At 38.7% G+C, this 23,627-nt stretch overlaps 1 protein-coding gene and 1 long non-coding RNA gene across 2 annotated transcripts in view; one reads left to right on the top strand and one right to left on the bottom strand.

The window, feature by feature from the left end:
• The window catches only part of LOC126483990 (uncharacterized), a 75,702-nt gene extending 54,454 nt beyond the window's left edge, over positions 1–21,248 (top strand). Inside the window, exon 3 of the long non-coding RNA XR_007587797.1 lies at positions 20,211–21,248. This is a non-coding gene — a long non-coding RNA (uncharacterized LOC126483990). The remainder of the gene's footprint in view (positions 1–20,210) is intronic.
• LOC126483989 (uncharacterized) lies at positions 19,607–21,307 on the bottom strand. Its single transcript, XM_050107294.1, has 2 exons — positions 21,050–21,307; positions 19,607–20,139 (listed from the first exon to the last, which is right to left on the bottom strand). Exons 1-2 carry the CDS (start codon positions 21,230–21,232, stop codon positions 19,738–19,740), a joined length of 585 nt encoding a protein of 194 aa, XP_049963251.1. The 5' UTR covers positions 21,233–21,307; the 3' UTR covers positions 19,607–19,737.
• Positions 21,308–23,627: the final 2,320 nt, after the last annotated feature.

The following is a 23,627-nucleotide window of genomic DNA, read 5'->3' as shown; positions in this document are numbered from 1 at the left end:
GCATGTCATCAACAGTTCTGTCTTCCTGTATCTCCTCTATGTCCGAACAACATCGCGTTGGCTCGCTTCGAGTCACTGCACACTTCCGTTGTTGAGAGCACTTCCTGGCTCAACGTAACAATGCGGACGTGATCGAACCGCTGTGTGGACCATCTAGGCTTGGTTGAACTACAGGCAACACGAGCCGTGTACCTACTTCCTGGTGGAATGACTGGAACTGATCGGCTGTCGGACCCCCTCCATCTAATAGGCGCTCCTCGTGCATGGTTGTTTACATCTTTGGGCGGGTTTAGCGAAATCTCTGAACAGTCAAAGGGACTGTGTCTGTGATACAGTATCCACAGTCAACGTCTATCTGGGAACCAGGCTGATGCAAAACATTTTTTGATGTGTGTATATCTCATTTAAAATACGTTGCAATTGCAGGACCAAGAAAGGAGAAAAGAAATAGGTTTTGGCTTGAAAGCTAAGATGTAGTTTTGTGCTGTAAAGACAGTGCATTATAGAAAAGGTGAATCTTGCCCAATACCTGTTGCAGAAAGGGGCACGGTCGATAATAGCAATGAATATGTGCGCTCATCATCATTAGATTAGATTAGATTAGATTTACTTTCATTCCAATTGATCCGTAGTGAGGAGGTCCTCCAGGATGTGGAACATGTCAGAAAAACAACAATACATGACAAATATTTAAACTAAAACAAATAAGCTAATGTACCATTCCACAGGTCCCAAGTGGAATGATCGTCATTTTTTAATGAACACTAAGAGTCATTTTACAAATACTATTGCACTGAATTTAAAATAAAAAAGTTTTATATTTATTTATAAGGTAAGAAACATGTAATACAACTACTGTAATACTTATTTACAATGAACACATTACTGCACTGAAATGGTGCAGGAGTTATGTTGTACTTATATACAAATCAGTTGGTTTTCCTCAGAAATTCATCAATGGAGTAGAAGGAGTTGGCCACCAATAAATCCTTTAGGCTTCTCTTAAACTGAATTTCATTGGTTGTTAAGCTTTTTATGGCTGCTGGCAAGTTATTGAAAATGTGTGTTCCTGAATAATGCACACCTTTTTGTACAAGACTAAGTGACTTTAAATCCTTGTGAAGATTATTCTTATTTCTAGTATTGATTCCATGAATTGAGCTGTTGGTTTGAAAAAGTGATATATTTTTAATGACAAATTTCATTAAGGAATAAATATATTGGGAAGCTGTAGTTAGTATCCCTAGTTCCCTAAACAGGCTTCTGCAGGATGTTCTTGAGTTCACACCACATATAATTCTTACTGCACGTTTTTGTGCCCGGAAAACTTTAGCTTGGCTTGATGAATTACCCCAGAAAATAATCCCATATGGCATTATGGAATGAAAGTAAGCATAGTATGCCAGCTTTTTCATTTTTATATCCCCTATGTCTGACAAAATTCGCATTGCAAACAGAGATTTGTTAAGACGCTTCAGCAGTTCTGTGGTGTGCTCCTCCCAGTTGAATTTATTATCAAGCTGTAATCCCAAGAATTTAACACCGTCCACTTCTTCTATCTTCTTGTCATCATATGTTAGACATATACTCTTGGGACACCCCTTACAAGTTCTGAACTGCATGTAGTGTGTTTTTTCAAAGTTTAGTGACAAAGAATTGGCTAGGAACCAGTGATTAATGTCTACAAATATTTTATTGGCTGATCTTTCTAAGACTACACTTGATTTGCTATTTATTGCAATGTTTGTATCATCAGCAAACAAAACAAACTTGGCATCTGGTAATGTTACTGATGAAAGGTCATTGATATACACAAGAAAAAGTAAGGGCCCCAAAATGGAACCTTGTGGGACTCCACATGTAATTAGTTCCCAGTTGGATGATGCCTGATAGCTTGATACATGTCTCTTTCCTAATAACACCCTTTGTTTCCTGCCAGAGATAAAAGATTTGAACCATTTTGCAGCATTTCCTGTTACACTATAATATTCTAGTTTACTTAAAAGGATATTGTGATTTACACAGTCAAATGCCTTTGACAGATCACAAAATATACCAGTTGCCTGCAATTTTTTGTCTAATGAATTAAGTACATTTTCACTGTAAGTGTAGATAGCCTTCTCAATATCAGAACCTTTTAGAAATCCAAACTGTGACTTTGACAGTATGTTATTTGAGATAAGATGGTTATAAAGACGACTGTACATTACTTTTTCGAAAATTTTTGAGAATGCTGGCAACAGTGAAATTGGACGGAAATTTGATGCTATTTCTTTATCTCCCTTCTTAAACAGTGGCTTAACTTCAGCATATTTCAGCCATTCGGGAAATATTCCACTGATAAACGACTGGTTACACAGATAGCTTAATATGTTACTTAGCTCAGATTCTTTAATTAACTTTGTTGATATTTCATCATACCCACTAGATGTTTTTGATTTTAAAGATTTTATGATGGACATTATTTCTGTTGGGGTAGTGAGGGTCAAATTCATATTATGGAAGTTACTTGAAATGTCTGGTCTAAGGTAATCCATAGCAGCATCTACCGAACCTGACAACCCCATCTTTTCAGTAACAGTTATAAAATGTTTGTTAAAAAGTTCTGCAACACTATACACATCTGTCACCAATGCATCATTTACTCTTAATGCTATTTGTTCCTCTTCATGTCTGGTTCTACCGGTCTCCTCCTTCACTATATCCCATATTGTCTTTATTTTGTTATCTGATATGACTATCTTTTCCTTGTAATATATTTGCTTTGACATCCGTATTACAGTCTTTAATATTTTGCAGTATTTCTTATAATGTGCTGTAGCATCAACATTGGAAATGTTTCGGATTGACAGATACAGTTTTCTTTTTGTTTTACAAGATACCCCTATTCCTCGAGTAATCCATGGCTTCTTTGTAGACTTTGCTCTAACCTTGGTAAGTTTTGGGGGAAAGCAGTGTTCAAATAAGGTAAGCACTTTATTAGCAAAAATGTTATATTTTTCATTCATGCCATGAGCACTGTAAACATCAGTCCAGTGAATGTCTCTGAGGAGTGTCCTAAAATAATCAATTTTTGGCTTACTGATTACCCTCTTGAGCTCAGATTTAACAGATTTTATATCCTGTTCAGTATTAACATTTAACAGAAGGAACTGCATGTCATGGTCTGAGAGGCCATTGACTATTGGTTTTGTAATATAATTTTGTTCATTTGACTTTTCTATAAAGATATTATCAATGGCTGTTTGTGAGCAAGTGGTTATCCTAGTGGGGAACTTTACTGTGGGAATTAAGTTGAATGATAGTGTTACTAACTCAAATAGGTTCTTATTGGGAGAGTCTTTAAGGAAATCTACATTGAAATCACCAGCAACCACTATTTCTTTGTTTTTGGTTGTTAAATGGGCCAGTACAGCTTCAAGGTGGTTTACAAACAGATTAAAGTTACCTGCAGGTGCTCGATATACACTTAATATTATGAAAGATTTTTTGTGAAAATCTAATTCTGTTGCACATGCTTCCATATGCTGTTCTAGGCAAAATTTATGAATGTCTATGTTCTTAAATTTATGACAGTTCCTGATGAATGTGGCAACTCCTCCTTTCTCCATTTCTGATCTACAATAGTGAGATGCTAACCTAAACCCTGTAACACTTAAAAGTTCTATACCAGTGGTCACATGATGTTCAGAGAGACAGATTATGTCAGCTGGGTTTGAAGACTCTAATTCATCTATGCAGATAGTTAATTCATTAATTTTATTTCTCAGTCCTCGAATATTTTGATGCAATAAAGATAGCTGACATTTCACATTGACTGACTTAAAATTGGATGGAGTTAAAATATCTGCTGACAGTTGAAAATTCTTAACCAATGGCTGTTTATGTTGATGTAATAAGCTGGAATTATGTTTTTTGATTTCTTTCTCAAACTGAAGGTTTGTCTCAGTTCTAACCACTCTTAAAATTTGTTTTCTTTCTGTCCTCCCTACCCTAAAAAAGGGTCTTTTCTGAATCCTATAACCACTGGTATTTTACCACTCATGACAGTGCCTCCCCCCTTTAACTTTCCTGCTATTTCCCCAGCCAATTTACCCTTCCCCTTCCTGTTGAGGTGAAGGCCATGCCTAGTATAATCCCACCTACTGACAGAATCAACATGAACCACACCAATGTGTGACCCCGCACCCGACATGAGCAGCCGTTCCAGCTCCAAATTAACTCTCTTGACAGAAGAGTTCAAATGAGGTCGGTCATGGCGCCCAAGAACAGATACAAACTCAACACTGGTATGCCTCGATGCTGATGCAATCTTCGCCAGGTCACACTCTATGCTGTACCCAGGATCTCTGTCAATACTGTTACCTGCCCCACCCACTATAACCACGGTGTCTTCCTTAGTGAAATCTTTGCAAAGTGATCCTAAATCCTCTGTCACCTGCTCCAGACCAGCACTAGGTTTAAAAAAATTGGTGACCTGGTATTCTGATCCTAGTTCATCCTGCAAGAGTTGGCCAACACCTCTTCCATGGGAACTACCTAACAACAACACTTTCTTTCTCTTTACTGATTTCCCTACATTCTTACTTTTCAATTTGCTGCTGAAAGTTTGTTGTGCCCTGTCTACTCCTGTAACTGCTTGAGGCTCACCAGCTTCTAACTGAAGCAACAGGTCAAATCTATTTTCCACATTCACCATAAAGCTGTCAGACAAAGTTCTAGGCCTGTTCCTCCTGTTGCCTGTTGCCACTTCCCACCTCTCTTTACCCTTCTCCCTCCTTAACCTGTCAAGATCTCCCCTGGCCTTGTCTAACTCAGCCTGAAGGGCAGCAATTTTCCCCTCCTGTTCCAGTATCTTCCTATCTCTACTACAAATCCTACAAAACCACTGATGAGTCTCATTTACTTCCCCTATTCCCACGCCACTACAGTCACCCACATGGAAAAAACTACAGCACCCATCACACCAAAGCCCCGACCTAACAATTCTACGGCAAGTCAAGCACTTTTCACTCATGATAAACGTAATAATTTATTAAGAATAAGTCAGTTAAATTACAGATAAACACGAAAATATGGTTACACAAATTTGGCCTATACGCAACTGTGTGTAAACAAAAACAAAAGTGCAAAGTTTCTGAAACAACAAGTTAAACTTTACGCTACTTTCCGGAAATGCTAGTTAAATAATGAAGAGGTACGCTAAGTTAAATTGCTGGAGAGAGCAAGGAACAACTAAACGAAATTCTATAGATTTGCTGCAGCAGAACGTAAACAGAAAATACGACTGTACGTTCTTTTCGCGTTTTCTGCTATATTACGTAATGAGAAATGAAACCTTTAATGGTACACTTAAACGGCACACTAATACACTTATTTACCACGTAATCAGTACTAATCTATGTGTTTTATAATCTAAAATAACTTATCTTTACGAGAACACCAAACCTCGCGCTAGTCGCTTGGCTGCAGGGCATCATCATCATCATCATCGTCATTTAAGACTGATTATGCCTTTCAGCGTTCAGTCTGGAGCATAGCCCCCCTTATAAAATTCCTCCATGATCCCCTATTCAGTGCTAACATTGGTGCCTCTTCTGATGTTAAACCTATTACTTCAAAATCATTCTTAACCGAATCCAGGTACCTTCTCCTTGGTCTGCCCCGACTCCTCCTACCCTCTACTGCTGAACCCATGAGTCTCTTGGGTAACCTTGCTTCTCCCATGCGTGTAACATGACCCCACCATCTAAGCCTGTTCGCCCTGACTGCTACATCTATAGAGTTCATTCCCAGTTTTTCTTTGATTTCCTCATTGTGGACACCCTCCTGCCATTGTTCCCATCTACTAGTACCTGCAATCATCCTAGCTACTTTCATATCCGTAACCTCAACCTTATTGATAAGGTAACCTGAATCCACCCAGCTTTCGCTCCCATACAACAAAGTTGGTCGAAAGATTGAACGGTGCACAGATAACTTAGTCTTGGTACTGACTTCCTTCTTGCAGAAGAGAGTAGATCGTAGCTGAGCGCTCACTGCATTAGCCTTGCTACACCTCGCTTCCAGTTCTTTCACTATGTTGCCATCCTGTGAGAATATGCATCCTAAGTACTTGAAACCGTCCACCTGTTCTAACTTTGTTCCTCCTATTTGGCACTCAATCCGTTTATATTTCTTTCCCACTGACATTACTTTCGTTTTGGAGATGCTAATCTTCATACCATAGTCCTTACATTTCTGATCTAGCTCTGAAATATTACTCTGCAAACTTTCAATCGAATCTGCCATCACAACTAAGTCATCCGCATATGCAAGACTGCTTATTTTGTGTTCACATATCTTAATCTCACCCAGCCAGTCTATTGTTTTCAACATATGATCCATAAATAATATGAACAACAGTGGAGACAGGTTGCAGCCTTGTCTTACCCCTGAAACTACTCTGAACCATGAACTCAGTTTACCGTCAACTCTAACTGCTGCCTGGCTATCCATGTAAAGACCTTTAATTGCTTTCAAAAGTTTGCCTCCTATTCCATAATCTCGTAGAACAGACAATAACTTCCTCTTAGGGACCCAGTCATATGCCTTTTCTAGATCTATAAAGCATAGATACAATTGCCTGTTCCACTCATAACACTTCTCCATTATTTGTCGTAAGCTAAAGATCTGGTCCTGACAACCTCTAAGAGGCCTAAACCCACACTGATTTTCATCCAATTGGTCCTCAACTAATACTCGCACTTTCCTTTCAACAATACCTGAGAAGATTTTACCCACAACGCTGATTAAAGAGATACCTCTGTAGTTGTTACAATCTTTTCTGTTTCCATGTTTAAAGATTGGTGTGATTACTGCTTTTGTCCAGTCTGATGGAACCTGTCCCGACTCCCAGGCCATTTCAATTATCCTGTGTAGCCATTTAAGACCTGACATTCCACTGTACTTGATGAGTTCTGACTTAATTTCATCCACCCCAGCTGCTTTATTGCACTGCAATCTATTGACCATTTTCTCCACTTCCTCAAACGTGATCCTAATTCCATCATCATTCCTATCCCATTCTACCTTGAAATCTGAAACATTACTGATCGTATTTTCACCTACATTGAGCAACTCTTCAAAATATTCCCTCCATCTGCCCAAGGCATCCACAGGATTCACCAGCAGTTTTCTTGACCTGTCCAAAATACTTGTCATTTCCTTCTTACCTGCCTTTCGAAGACAGCTAATTACACTCCAGAATGGTTTTCCAGCAGCTTGACCCAATGTCTCCAACCTGTTTCCAAAGTCTTCCCAAGATTTCTTCTTGGATGCTGCAATTATCTGTTTGGCTTTGTTTCTTTCTTCAACATAACTTTCTCTGTCTACCTGAGTTCTAGTATGTAGCCATTTTTTATATGCCTTCTTTTTCCTTTTACAGGCTGCCTTGACTGTGTCATTCCACCAAGCTGTTTGCTTCCTCCTACTTTTACACACTACTGTTCCAAGACATTCTTTAGCCACTTCTAGTACTGTGTCCCTGTACCTTGTCCATTCCTTTTCCAATGACTGTAATTGACTACATTCAACTAACTGGTACCTTTCTGAGATCGCTGTTATGTACTTGTGCCTGATTTCCTTATCCTGAAGTTTCTCCACTCTTATCCTCCTACATATGGACCTGACCTCCTGCACTTTCAGCCTCGCAATCCCAATTTCACTGCAGATTAAATAGTGATCAGTGTCATCAAAGAATCCCCTGAATACACGTGTGTCCCTCACAGCCTTCCTGAATTCCTGATCTGTTACTATATAGTCAATGACAGATCTGGTTCCCCTGCTTTCCCAAGTATACCGGTGAATGTTCTTATGTTTAAAAAAGGAGTTTGTGATTACTAAGCCCACACTGGCACAGAAATCCAAGAGTTGCTGCTCGTTCCTGTTGGCCTCCATATCCTCTCCAAATTTACCCATAACATTTTCATACCCTTCTGTTCGATTTCCAATCCTGGTGTAAAATCACCCATGAGCAGAACACTGTCCTTGTCCTTTACTCTAACAACTACATCACTGAGTGCCTCATAAAAACTATCCATCTTATCTTGATCTGTCCCTTCACAATGCGAATATACTGACAAAATCCTAATTTTCTTGCTAGACACTGTCAATTCTATCCACATCAGTCGTTTGTTTACATACCTTATGCAACTACGCTGGGTTCCATTTCTTTCCTGATGTAAAGCCCTACACCCCATTATGCTATTCCTGCTTTGACTCCTGACAAGTAGACCTTGTATTCTCCCACTTCTTCTTCTTTCTCACTCGTTACCCGAATGTCACTAACAGCTAAAACGTCCAGCCCCATCTTACTTGCAGCCTCTGCCAGCTCTACCTTCTTCCAAGAGTAGCCCCCATTGATATTAATAGCTCCCCATCTCATTACCATTTGTTTGCCAAGTCGTATCTTAGGAGTCCCTGGTTTGTCAGTTAGAGGTGGGACTCCGTCACCTCCAAAGGTCCAAGGCATTTTGCTCTGATTGTTGCCAGCATCATATTTAAAGTACCAGGGAAGCAGGTTGCTAGCCTTACTTGCCCTGAGTCCCATTGGGTCTTACCCCTAACGGCTGAGGGACTAACCGGTGGGTTTGGTAGTCTTTGCCATATGAGCACAAAGGTGACCACGACTCAGAATATGTCCGAGATGCCCAGCCTTATTCCAAAGTAACTGGTATCCCGACTGTCGGGACCACTTACTTGGCCACTCATACGTTGCCCGTGGTCCATGAACTAGGACATGACTACAGGAACCCACACCATGAACCAATGCGCTCAATGTCTGAAAATGTTTGAGGTAATGTTTTTACTATATGGTATTACTGAAAGTGTTGTTCTACTTTGAAGAGAATGTGTGCACTATTATTTGTAATATGTGTCATTAAAAATATCCTGAAGAAATGTGTTATTTTTACATTTATATCTCCCTAACTTAAAAACTTTTAATAACAGTTCCATATAAATATCAAAGTAAATTTCAAAGTAAACCTGTGTTACTTAGCTAGGACAATTTGTTTACGCTTCTTATTAACGACCGATATACTTTTGTGGCTTAAAGTTACCCAGAGTGTTGTTCTAGGTAAAATAACGTGTTGTCTCAGACTGGCCTGAAATTAGCCAGAATGGCAGTGTAACTTTATCAGTATAAATACTAAAATATTACAGCAATAGGTCAATTTGTCTTTTGATATAAAAGTACTGAGTAACCTTATAACAACAATATGTGTTGCAACAGTAATATATTCTGTGGACAGTATTTTGAAAAAATGGTCTACAGTTCATGCATTTCCATTCATATATTCATGGTTTTCAACATAAATTGTTATATTATGAAAAGAAATAAAAATAGCAGTTACAATACATAATGTGCATGACATTTAGAAGAAATGACCTTAACATTTCACCATGTTTAGAAAAAAATGTTTTTCAAAAGGGGTTGGCCTGTCAACCATCAGCAGATTTTGCATATGCGCTATTTTGTTCTGAGCTAGGAAAGCGTTAGAGTACAAGCTAATGTCCTTCCTGGACAAATGTATATCTTTTCCCTCTCTACAATATTACATAAAATGTAGATACATGTTTCGTATAAAAGGCTAAAGAAAGCAAATGAAGCACAAGGAAGAAACAAATGTGGTGGCAAAGCACAAAAGTCAGATATGTACACAGGTTGTAGGGTGAAGTTTTTTATTTATATATGTATAATTCTCAACCCTTGACAGGGACATAGTCTACTTGCAAAATGCAACAAATAATACACGAGATAATAAAAACGCTCCATGTTCGGAGAAAGGAACATAGAACAAAAATATTATAAAATGCACTGTAAGTAAAACAAATATGAGACAGTTTGAAGAGAGAATTGTAACACAGATTTTGTGTCTCAAGACGTTAATGATAACCAAAAGAAGTTTGAAGGTCAGTTTTTCAAACCATTTACTAAAAAGTGATTTTGGAAGTCTCAGTTTCTGCATTAATTTTTTCATGGCTGTGCTTCTACTGCCTTGTGTCACTACACCCTGATGTCTTTTATTTTTCTCCCTTAGAAGCAGATGAACTCTTGTTGCCAAAAAACTGTGAATTATTTTCTCCTGTGCACTGGTGGGATGGGAAAACTACTTTCTCCTTCACTGATGCAACCACACAAGTGGCTATATCGGAGAACAATAATTCAACTGTGAGTAATATCTTCTTGTTGCTTCTCAGAGACATCTCTACCATTTTCAATACACCGAAAACGTCACTTGATGGCTGAATAAGTGATGTTTCTGTAATGGACTTCAGACAAAAAACCATGTTCACAGATGTACAGGATTTTCTTTAGATGCTTTAGGCTCTCCTCGCAAAATTCGCAAAGTGCATGACGCTTCATAATTTGCCTAACAGTGTGACCACATAAACTGCTGCCTACCATAACCCACTTGTTGCGAAGTGACTCGTCAACTTCCTCAGCACACTAATCCTCGTCTTCACTTAGAGATTCCCCCACTAATTTTGCCAAGAAACTACTGCCTTCATTTTGATCATTATCAGTGGCAGTGGTAAAGAACTGAGAAAGAGTAATAACCCTCAGTGCTGGTTTCAATTTTCGTGGTGTCAATACTGGATTTTTGAATCGGACCATTGAAAACAAGATTTTCTAAGGCATCTTGTGTAAATCTACTCGTTAGCAAAAATTTAAGTTTCTTCTCATTGAGGAATGTGTCCTGCAGTTCCAAAATACCTCAAGTTGTCAAAATTACATCAGACTGAACTGGTTTCCTGGCACCCTTCATGCCAATTGTCAAGTTTTCAAATAAACAGTGTGTGCTTAAGATGACAGAGAATCACTGCATGTTTGTTCGTAAGAATGACTCAGAGCCATAACTGCAGCTCTAGATGTCATGAGGCAAAACCACTTACGAATGTGCTATAGAAACCATGCTGTGGTTAAAGTATTTTTCTGCAGTTTCTCTGTCTTGACAGCGTACTCAATGGCTGCTGCAGTCTGGTTGTTAATTGGGGCAGTAGCCAAGTCAACTTTCATTTCATCATAATGGTTTGGCATCAAACACCTCTCACACAGTTGTGGTGCCAGTTGGATTTAAACCACTGTCTATCTCTAGCAACAGTTTTACATGATTTATGTGTACCTCATTACAAACTAGATCATGTTCCTTGACAACGTATTGTGAAAGGGAGACTAATTGCGCACTGAGTAACTAGTTCCTCATATCTTTCAAAATGTGTGACGTATCAGAAAGGAAAATTAACTCCCTCTTATCACAAGAATGCTGGCAAAAATTGACTAATTTTGAAAACCTCTGAACACAATTCCAAATTCTCACCATACAGCTTGATTTTGCCCACCTGTATCTGTCACATCGCAGTGAACATTGATACTGAGTGCCTCAGATTTCTTGATAACACTTATAATGATGTCTTTGACATGAGAACTGGAAAAAGATGGCCCTGTGTAGTGGTAACCTATTGTTTGTTTCCATCTTGAGGTAATACCACCCAGCATAAAAACTAATGCATGAGAAGCTATAGTTGTTGCAAGGGCAAGATTTGGTAGCATTACCAGTGATGCAACCAATGCTTGAATCATATTCCAATGATGGAGTGATACCAACCTCATCCATCATGAGAACAGTATGTTTATTCCTCTATTAAGCTTGACTTTCAGGGAACTGATGAGCTCCCTCGGCACACCAGGTTTAAATTTTACATTCTGTAGCGAATGACTCAGGGTTCTGTCTGAAGGAGATGGAAATTTATTTTCCAGCAGGACTTTGTACCCCGTACTGCCACAAGCTAGTCTAATTATTAGCACTTTATGCAGTATTTCCACTGACCATTTGCTACCTTCACGTATCCCCTTTGTTAATACTGCAAACTGATCTGCACTAAATAAACCATGCAGACTGGCAAGGAGGTTGTCTTTTTCTAAAGACACTCTTCTCTCGTTTTTCTGAGAGAGGATGAGTTTTCTCTTTAAAGCTTTAATTTCAGCCTGAAGATGGCGTACTAGGTTCTTCAGGGTAGTGACTTGATATTCTGTTGTTTCAAAGTTCTTTACAGGACTGATGTCCTTGGTCCCATTTGAAGGTCTTTCAACCTCTGGAACACAAATTTGCAATATTACAATCTTCCAAAATAAAAAGCATTTAATGCTATAATATGTTTTTAAGTAGCCAATAACTGTTTCTCAGTAGATTGAGGTGTATGACTTAAAGATTTATAAGATGCCAAATTCTTAGTTTCAAAGTACAGAAGCAGATCTGTAACAATCGGAGGGGTTATATTCCAGGTATGCTGTTACTACTATGAAATGGAAAAGTAATGCTGTATACTTAAGTGAAATTGTAAGTGACCAATTATATTTAATTTCCAACAAACACTATGGTAGCGTTTCAAAAATGTGTAAGCTCTTTGCTAGGCACCACAGAAATCTGACAGCAATGGAATTTAACAGACCTTCACTCTACAACACTTCAATCATAATAGAGCATGTGAAGCTTCAATACTTAAATTTTAAGAGCTGTGAGACCTGTGATAGTTCCTGATGGGGGGTTGTAGTGGGGATTACGTTTAAGTGCAAGTAAATATTTTCCTCCAAAAAAAGATTAAATAATCAGGACCAAACCTAACCACAGCATTAGACGTCTTAACACCTGTTTGCCACATATCGCCAATAAATGCAAAGCTCTGTATACAGAGTTTTAAAAACATGAATATGGTACAGGAAAAGCCACAGGCTTTTAAGTAAACCTTAACCTACTGTGGTAACAAAACAAAGCTTCGATTGTCTCATTTAGATATAATGTTAAACTGTAAATTAGAAATACAGTATATACAGTATCCAATGGCAAGCAGTAGAGATGATATAGCAGAAGGGTATGAGAAAAGACATTACCGTTTATTTCATCAGATACCAATACAAGTGGACTGTGTATGTAGGAGACGTGGTCCTGTTCATTAAATTACCTTGTGACAAAGTATTTTGTTCACACAATCCACAGACCCTGGACATGTCAGTTTGAAAAATATATAGCTTTTGTAAATGAAATGTTTGAGTCTGCTTGTGTACACAACTGAAAGTTAAAATGAGAGTATGAAATATAATTTCTAAAGAAGAAACTCTAAGCTACATACTTATTACAACTTTTAAAAAGTATATGCTTATCGTACTCAATTGACAAAGTATTTCCTATGACAACTTCTACGATACAAGTCTGCAAGCATAATGTTGTGAAGGGAAATTTTGATTGTCCTACTGATCAAAACAACAAACATGAACTGTTCGCAGTCATACAAGATTTTCAGAGTGTCATAATTCAGCAGCAAATGACAGCATGACATTTGTAAAAATCTATTGAAGTAGTGAACATTATTTTCCAGTTGCCAGTATCCTCAGTACGTTCCTATGGTAGGCCGACAGGTTTCTCTCAGTAGTAACTTTATGTACCACTGGCAGCTTGCGATGACAAAAAAGGTTGGCACAGCATTTCGTTTAAGTTTTACCACTCCATCAGTTGTGTTAGTTTCATACTGGTCTGGAATGATGTGAATCTGGTAAACAGAAACAATCATCATCATTGGGATGTCTGCCTTATGGTAGGTTTTGAATGCATAGCCCTCCGTGCTTCTGTCTTCTGCGTTTGTCTTCATTCTTTGGTACCCTCCTTGTGGCATGCTGACATCATCCAGAATCTGGAACCTTATTCTTTCCTGGAACGAAACCTTCAGTTCCCTCTACTAGAAGGCAATCTCTTCTTAGATTGAGGCCTATCCAGTTTAGTTTCCTGTTCTTCACCACCATCAGTAGCATCATCTGTTTTTCTCCAACTCTCCTAAGTACTTCCTTATTCCTGACTTTGAGTCTAGCTGATCTCCATTCTATGTCATATCAACATTTCACAAACTTCAATGCTCTTCTCATCCTGCTTTCTCGAAGTCCAAGTTTCTGTTCCATACAAGGCCATGCTCCATATTAAGCACTTAACCAGTTGCTTCCTTAATTCCTTGTTTAAACAACTAGTAAGGAGTCTTCTCTGCTTTTGAAATGCCTCTTTCGCCAGAGCCATTTCTCAGTTTGATATCTTGTTGCAATCTGTGTCTTCTTTAATCCAACTTCCCAATTACTTGAATGCTCTTACCTGTTCCATGATTTCTGACCCCAACTTAATTTTCCCTTATCTTTTCATTAGGCCTATGACCATGCTTTTGGTTTTCTTTTTATTAATTTTCATACCATATGCTGCACAGGCTTCATTCAGATAATTCAGCATTTGAGTCAGCGTCTCCTGATTTTCTGCGAGGATTGCCATGTCATCTGCAAATCTTATACATTCAATTTTCCGCCCACCTATCCTGACGCCTCTTGTCCCATCCAAACAGCTTTCCAGTACTTCCTCCAGATAGATGTTAAATAGTATCGGCGAGAGACAACGGTCCTGTCTAACACCTCTCCCACTCTTGCTGTCTTCATATGAGAGAGCTTTTCCTCATTACAAAGGCTTATCTCCAACATAATAATTTACTCGGAAATTACTATACAAAGAATAAACGTTCTTTCAAAATATTCCTCCAGGTGTTTCGATCTTGTGTCCTCTTCCTCTGCGCCCATTCTTCTCATGGTGTGATTTACAGGTGGTCATAGGTCGTCCTCTTCTTCCGCCCTCCAGTTCCCACTCCAGTATCAATTTTGGTATTCTGGCTTCCCCCATTCACCGTACATACCCGCAACACTTATTATTTCGATGTTCCTTATCTTCTCTTTCCTGGAGAGTCTTGCCGATCTTCTCCAGAAGTCTATCTCTAGAGCTTGTAATTTTTTAATGTGGTACAGGTTAATTGTCCAGGTCTCCGTTCAGCACAGAACCACACTCGCTAATATAGATTTGTATATTAATTTTTTAGTTCTGCTCATTACATTCGTGCTCCATAAGGGGCAGCATCCCAATGATCTCCATCCGTTACTAATTCAATTATTGATTTCTGACTCTGATTTTCCCTCAATTTCTAAAATGGATCCCAAATAACAGAAAGTGTTTTATCTTTTTGATTTTCTTTCCTTCAATGTATAGCTCATCTGAATTGTTAGTCAAATATTCTGTTTTTTGGGAATTAATCTTCAAACCCCAAGTTTTGTATGCTACTGCTAGTTGATTGCACATATAGTTAGCATCCTCCACATCTTCTGCTACAACTACTTGATCATCAGAAAACAATAAATGATGTAGGTAAACTCCATCTCTTATTTCTAATCCCATACTACTACATTTAAGAGACCATGTAGTAAGGCTAATATCTATATAGGTTTTAAATAATGATGGTGACATGGGACAGCCCTGTAAAAGGCCTTTGCTTGTTCTAAATGTGTGCGAAAGTTTATTACCAACTTTCACTTGGCAAATGTTTACTTTATATATCTGTTGTATTATTTTAATCAAGGAAGAGTTTATGTTTGCCATATGTAGTGCTCTTCAAATTAATTATCTTGGAGCAGTATCATACGGTTTTTCTAGATCTGTTAAAATTAATTCTATATTTTTTTGAGTTTTCGTATGTTTCTCCCAAATCTGTCATAATGTGAAAATATGGTCTATGTTCTTCTTGGGTTCTAAATATTTTTTCAGTTTGTATTTAATTACTATCGCAAAAATTCTCATTGATGTGTTTGTAACACAAATTCCTCAATAGTTTGAACAAATTTTGCGATCTCCTTTCTTAAATACGGTATTAGTGTAACCTAGCTTCATCTTGTTGGGTATGGAATCTCCATGTATCACTCTGTTGAAGAGTTGTGTTATCAGTTTCACAATTTTGTCACCACCATATATCAGACACTCCAGATTGATATTGCCTGGTCCAGGTGATTTACCATTCTTTCCTGTTCTCAACGCCTGAAGTACTTCACTTTCTAAAATCTGGATCTCATCATCTTCATATCGATTTTCTTTCACTGTTCTCTCTTCTAGATATTCTTCTCTGCCCTCATTTAATATTTTTTGGAAATACTCTTCCCATTCCTTTTGTGTTATCAGTTGGAGATTGGTTTTGCTTTTTGTATCCTGTCGAAGCCATTTTAATACTGACCATGCTTCTTTTGCTGTCCCAAATCCTAATTTGCTATTAACCTTGGCACATGTTCTTTCCCATGCTTCATTTTTTTGCCATCTTTATGTTTTTCGTCACTTTATTCTCCTTTTCCTTGTATATCGATCTTGTTTCTTCTGATTAATCTTTCAACCACTGAAGGAACGCACTTCATTTTTCTCTAACAAGGACCTCTATTTCCTCTTACCACCACTCTCCGGCACGGTTGTGGTTGCTATCTTTTTTACCCAACACCTCTGTTGCTATGATTTTAACATTAGTTTTTATATAGTCGTGTATTTCCTCTGTTCTTCCTTTCCCCTCTGGCCTCAAAGAGTGTTCTGATACTTTTGTCTTGTAGGCTGTCAATATTAAATGCTAAATTTTCATCTTTCTTAGTCTGGTTCGTTGTATTTGTTAGTTGTATCATTCCTTGCCTTCTTCCATGGCGAAAAAGATTTCATTTTTACTAGATAGTGGTCTGATCCACACTGGGCTCCTCTATAAGATCTGACATCTACTGTCTTGAAACTACTTGTTTGCCTAATGATAATATAATCTATTATAGAACGAAGTTCTTTAGCGTTCTGTTGCCAAGTATATTTATGAATGTCCTTGTGTTGGAAAAATGTGTTGGTAATTTTTAGATCAAATTGTTCACAAATTGCAATCAATCGTTCCCCATTCTTCCTCTCCATGTTTTCCTACTATTCTACAGGATTCTCTAATTCCTACTCTTCCACATATGTCTCCCATGATAATCAGTTGCATTCTTCTTGGGATTTTGTCAATAGTCTCCCTGAATGTGGCCCAGAGTGTATCTTTCTCCTTATCTTTTGTGTCGTTCGTGGTGCATATACGCCAATGATCACAACTTCCCTAGCAAATAATATCATTTCAACAGTTATAATACGTTGATTGCTGAATGTCCAATTTGTGATTCTTTTTTTCCATGATTTCTTTATCATAGTGGAGACTCCTGCTTTGGCTCTTACTGTTTTTGATATCCCACTCCAGATATGTACTCTCTTTGACGTGAAACTCGACCGGCGGCCGGCCGCTGCAGAGGCTAAGTCCGCGCCGATCGCGACATGGGGCAAATAAACTGACCAACTCGCAAATTCTCTAAGTCCGGTTATCTGGACAATCTGGCAACACTGTAGACCGCGGCACTTCTGGAGGAAGCCTTGTACCATGATAGAGAAACCGTAGGCCTATGGTCTAGCGGCAGCGTGCGTTGTTTGTTCACAATGTCTGTGGATCGATAGCAGCTGACGCAACATATTTTTATAGCCTCCTCTGTCTGAATGCTAAAGACATGTAATTGTAGCGAAGATTCAATCTATTTCGCTTTCTGACACACCGATATCAAAATTTTATCCAGTAACCATTTTACGGCAGGTTTCCTGCAGACTGTCCTCCTCTGGACGCCGTATGTGGCAAAGCTCCGGGATCAATTTGCTGGCTACCGGCAGCGGCCGTGGCGACAGCAGTGGCGCTGCACTCCCCCAATCTTTATCGAAAGCGCCTGCTACCGCTCATCACTTTTGATAGTTTAAAACGCTTTATTATTAAATTTTGCTCCGCAGAAAATTTCCACGATTTTCATTCACGCTCGAAAGCAAAGGAGACAGACGCCCTGATGAGTAGGTGGGTACTATATTACGTTAATCGGCAAGAGCTGAGTATGGCCTGAAATTAATTTTATAGACTGGGGCGAAATTAAACCACCTCACTACATTCGATGAATTCATAAATGCTTCATACCTCATTTATTTTCCTTTAAAAGTCAATTATTTGTGCAACTTTTGGCCAATATTCGGATGTTTTCGTCAAGCCAGAGTGAGCGTCTGTGGTGCAAAGTGTATTACAGTTTATAACTCCCCCCAGCTTCCCAGGATTTGCGAAATTACAAGTTAACAATGACCGTAAATTATGAATTTTGACCCGTGTCGGGATAAGGCATCCGAATCCGAAGTAAATAATGATTATTCCGCGGGAAACAGACATAACTTGATCGTTATTGAATGAGTAATTTTATTCAATAACTATCGGTAAATGAAATAATGGAAATAATTTGGAAATTAATTTTGCCAGTGGAAATTTTGCCGAAAGAAATGATTAAGTTGTAAAAGCAATTAAAAAATCGGTCGCCAGCTCAACTGATGAGCGACGGTACTGTTAAGTAAGTGAATAATTGTGTCAAAAATAAATTTTACCTGTTTGTAGCGCAGCAGGTGGAACGGAAACTTTTACGAAAGTGCTGTAGTCATATAAAATAATGTCATAACAATCTAACTACACTTAAACATTAATGGTTAACTTTCAATAATTATTTTGATAGTTATTTTGTTCATAATTTGTCAGCTAAGTGCAATGCTGACAACACAGATAATTATCTATCGAGATTTTGAATAATGGACTGTCATTCTGTCTTAAAATTACGTACTTCGCACAGTTTAATTTACTGATAATGAAATATATTGCCAATGATTGATTAACCATGTTTTGAATGGTAATAATTCATTTATTGGGCGATTGTCAGGTGGAATAAGCTTTATAGTTTCATGAAATATCCTTGAACTAACTTCAGCTGAATATGCATTGAAATAAATCTTAATAATCAAATTTATTACTTCAGTCTATCATTAAGTTACTACGGTTGGCGTAAGCTTATTAAGTGCAACAATTAACTACGATAACCAATCGTTCAAAACAGTCTGAAATTTACGCTTCACCGTCTATGCAAATAATTTGATGTTTTCTCTTGATAATGGCGTGACACACTCGGTTCAGTAAGGCCGGTATTACACTATCAAATTTGTTTGTCAAAGATTTGATCAAAGATGTGATCCAATATTCCGTCCAATATATTTGACAAAGATCTTTGACGTAGCGCTAGTAGGGGTATTACGCTGTCATCAAAGTTTTCGTCAAAGTTCAAGATGGCTGACAAAAACAAATTGTTATTAACCGCAGCAGCTGCTTCTTGTGCCACAATTGCTGTGTGTGCACATGAGATACAGAAGCGGGGGAAAAAAAGGAAACGTACCTGGGTGAAGTCGTGGGTTTCACGACTAGACGAAAAAAGCATTCAGCAAAACTTGTTACGTGAGCTAATAGTGGAAGACGTCAAGTCATACATCAATTTCTTTCGAATGGATGAGCATACTTTTCAGTATGTTCTCAGTGAAGTGATTCCTCATATCTCAAAACACAATACTCGCGTAAGAACTGCTATATCTGCAGAAGACAGGCTCACTGTAACACTACGATTCCTTGCTACAGGAGAAAGTTACTCTAGCTTACAGTACAGCACTCGAATTCCACAATGCACATTAAGTAAAATAATACCTGAAATGTGTGAAGCAATTTATAAAGCACTAAAGGACCATTGTCTGAAGGTAAATAACTGTTCGATACACTTTATGTTCATGAAGATAAATTATTATTATTTTATTTATTTAATTTTATTTACATGGCAAATGAGATGTGTGATACCACAAAATTAATTGAGATGTATGAAGCGGATGAGACACTTTACAATGTGAGGCACCCTGATTATAAAAATAGATTAAGAAGATTGGAGAGATACAAAATTTATAGACACATATATATTTATGGAATGGAATCTTCATCCTCTATTCCAGCCTGCTGCAAGGCAGCCTGGATATATCCAGAGGTGGACGGTTGTGCACGGGCTGTCGCATGCAGCAAATCCCACCTGTCTATTAATGTCCGCTGCAGACTGTGCATAGTGGCAGTGGTGTATTCCCTGCCGCCCACCATTTCCATTTCACGCAGTTCTGCTGCGATGTGGGCGCCAAGGGTACTATAGCGGTCATCATGGACAGACATGGTTCTGGCAGCATCAGCCATAGCCTGAAGTGTCCTGCTGGCCTCCTCCATGACGTTAGTTGCCACGTCTGGCGTGACTTTCCTCCTTTTAGTGGGAGGCCGCTCTTGACGCAGGGGCTGTGGCTGTGCCTCGCTACATGCGACAGGCTCTTGCATCTCATGCTATAAAATAAAAGATAAAAGCCATTAGTTACGTACTTCCTTGCACATACATAAATCTTATTTATTTACAGGTACCCACAAGCAGAGGAGAGTGGGAGCAAATTGCAGAGGATTTCGAGAAGAAGTGGAACTGTTATAACACTATAGGAGCAATGGACGGAAAGCACATTCGTAATAAATGTCCACAAGCTAGTGGATCGCACTTTTTCAATTATAAATCCTTCAACAGTATCATTTTATTTGCCATGGTAGATGCTTCCTACAAATTTTTGTATGTAGATGTAGGAACTAATGGGCGTGTTGGTGATGCTGGAGTGTTTTCAAAAAGCAAACTACGTGAGTGTCTCATTGACCAATCTATGCTCAACATTCCTGAAGGCAGGAAGCTTGGGAACACAAACATTACAACTCCAATGGTAGTACTGGCAGATGACGCTTTTCCTCTGAGTTATAACATTATGAAGCCATACCCCTTAAAAGGAATCACAAAAGAAGAAAAGGTTTTCAATTACCGACTGTCACGAGGGAGAAGATTAGTGGAGAGCAGCTTTGGCATTCTTGCAAGTCGTTTCAGGATTTTTCTTACTACCATTAATCTGCCTCCTGAAAAAGTTACCACAATAACACTGGCTGCCTGCACATTGCACAACTTGTTAACTGAGAGAAGAAAACACTTGTACACACGGCAGGAAACTGTGTCTGCCGTAGTAGGAGACTGCACTTATCTTGAGACACAAACCACTGAGGACCTACAGCAAATGGAACCAATAGCTTGCCAAGCTGCTTCTGGACGTACAGTACACGGGAGAGCAGTTAGGAAATACTTTAAGACATTTTACAATGGCGCTGGGAAGGTGCCCTGGCAAGATAATCACATTTAGTAACGTAAAATGTAAACAAATGTACATACCGCTAACATTTCCTCAAACGTCGGTGTGGCACGTTCACTTCCAGTTTCACTTTCCGTGCTCTCCAAATTGCACATACTCTCGTCGGCCTCTGTTGACTGGTCTAGAAATTTCAGCATTTGAAACCAGTACACTTGTGGTGTATACGCCGCCTGCGCACTGGCTCCACTTTTGCTTTTATTCATCTGCAATATCAATAATGAAAATAATTTAACTACTTGTAGGTTACGTAAACATTATTGTGTGCTTCAAGTCGCTGCAGTGAACAAATTAATGCTAATCATTTGTATGACATGTAAACTTTACTTGCATAAATAAATATAAATGAATATGTCAATACGTACTTTTGCTTTCTCGTACGAGTAGCTAGTACGGAGGCCATTTATCTTCGTCTTTATGTCCTCGGCCGTACATCCTGGCCGTATGTCTCGGCTGATTATCTCTGCTATATTTTTATAACTCTCCAATATTCTTAACCTATTTTTATATTCAGGGTGCCTCACATTGTAAAGCGCCTCATCCGCTTCGTACATTTCAATTAATTTTGTGGTAACGCCACACACCAATTGTATTTAGCAGCCATGTTTACAAACACAAAAGATGACAGAACGCTCCAGCGATGCTCGCGCTCCGCGTGGTAACATATCGCATTGCAGTGAACAGAAGACAAGCGATTTCTTTGATCAAATATACGGCCTCGGCCTAGATTTGATCAAATATTGGACGACAATCCCTATTACACTATCAAATATCTTTGACAAAGATATTGGACAAAGATATTGGACAAAGAAATTTGATAGTGTAATACCGGCCTAAGGTAAGGATCGGAAGGAACCTACTTGGTATTATTGTCGGGTGGAATGTAACTGCAACACTTCGATTATAAAGTGCTTGTTATTATTGTTGCAGAGTTGTGCCAGCATACCTGTCCTCCCATTGTCAACTTTATGCATCTCACTTCTCCTGTAGCGTTGATCACGAGGAGCCTTAGTAAATGAGTGAATTCTGCATGACGTAACATTCAGTATTCCCTTCTTTCATAGCCACTCTTTATGTGCATCGATACCAAATAGGGATGTGAAAACTCTTGCGAATGAGAGAATGACAATCACAAGAACAAGCAAATAATGAATGAAGTTTATTGCAATGCAGGATGAGAATGGCTGTGAAAATAAAAATCTTTAAAAATATGTTGATCGTTGAGTTGGCACAATGCAAATATCTTCTTAGCATCTTGTTACTTAATTTAGTTCTGGATGTTTGCAGAGAAAAAGGAAAAGTCGGTTCTCCTCGCTAGTGTAATATAATGTGAACCAGCAACTACCCTTTCCTTAGTACACTCAAGCAGGTCCTCAAGTAGCTGCCAAGACACTGCTGCATTCTGTACCCTGACATTGCTCTGATGACGGTTAATGCAGATATTTTCGATTATGAAATACAAAACGTATTGCAGGTTAGTTCCAAGGATAGGTGCTAAACGTCGTCAAGAATATACGAAGTCCCAATCACACTAACAATATGAAGATCGTCTTCAACAGTTCGCAGCTTTCACATTGCGATCTCCACCCTACTCCAGACCGCTCTCGGTGGAGTTGCACTAAGTTGCCGCTGTAATGGAAGGCCTTCAAACCGACAACAGACCACATATTGAAAAATACAAGCAAATTCTCTTGCAGCGTAAGCGTATTGTAACTATTCTAAAACTGATTGGAGAGCAACATTGTCCTATTCAAAAAAAGTAAAATGTTACACACTGTTGACGTCGGACAGACATTATCTACGTCCAGTCTTGTGTCCTACTCATCTATAATATCAGGTGTACTATCAAAATGATTATATATAATGGATGCTAATGTAATGCTTTGATACCAGATGGTGGGTTCACAACACTATTGATGCGAAAATAAAATACAAGTTCGCAAAAGTGCAGTTGTGCATTTTCGTACGTTTTCACCTCCAGATCTACCACAGATAATGCATACTAACAAATTTTGTCATTGTCCCTGTTGTTTTTTCTGTCTTATTTCAGACCGAGTTGATTAAAAAAAGTACAAATTCGTGACTTATAGATGCTTCGAATCTGTTCAGTAATTTTGTCAGTAATTTTGATCTGACCTATGATTAGTGAGGTCTACGATCATGGCAACTCCTGCGAGCTTGTTAGGACACACATGTGACAGGTAGCATCTGATTTAAAACTTACCGAAAGGAATTGATACATCTTTTGCAGCAAACCTGGAACTCCTTTCGGTGGCACCTACCATTTTATAAAGTCACTACTTCACAACTACGCTGTCAAGGAATTCCTGCATAAACTCTCTCATTGCCAAAATCGTGGCTGCAGTAGATAACTGATAACTTGCAACGTGAAGGATGAGACAAGCTTCTGCATGAAATGACCTTGTACTCACAAAATATTCGGAATATTTCATACAGATGACAAGAAAATGTCAGGCGAATTTAGCAGGAAAAATCTGCCCCACAACTGCAAATCATTATGCCAACAAGGTTGCCAAAAGATGCCTACAACGTTGCAGTCTGGAGCACGCTGCCAGCAAGAGGAACGTGTTTTCGTAGCCT

Source organism: Schistocerca serialis, chromosome 6 (assembly GCF_023864345.2).
Source record: "Schistocerca serialis cubense isolate TAMUIC-IGC-003099 chromosome 6, iqSchSeri2.2, whole genome shotgun sequence".
In the NCBI taxonomy this organism is placed as follows: Eukaryota; Metazoa; Arthropoda; class Insecta; order Orthoptera; family Acrididae; genus Schistocerca; species Schistocerca serialis.
The sequence above is the reverse complement of the archived record's forward strand: the minus strand, read 5'-3'. Positions and strand labels throughout refer to the sequence as shown.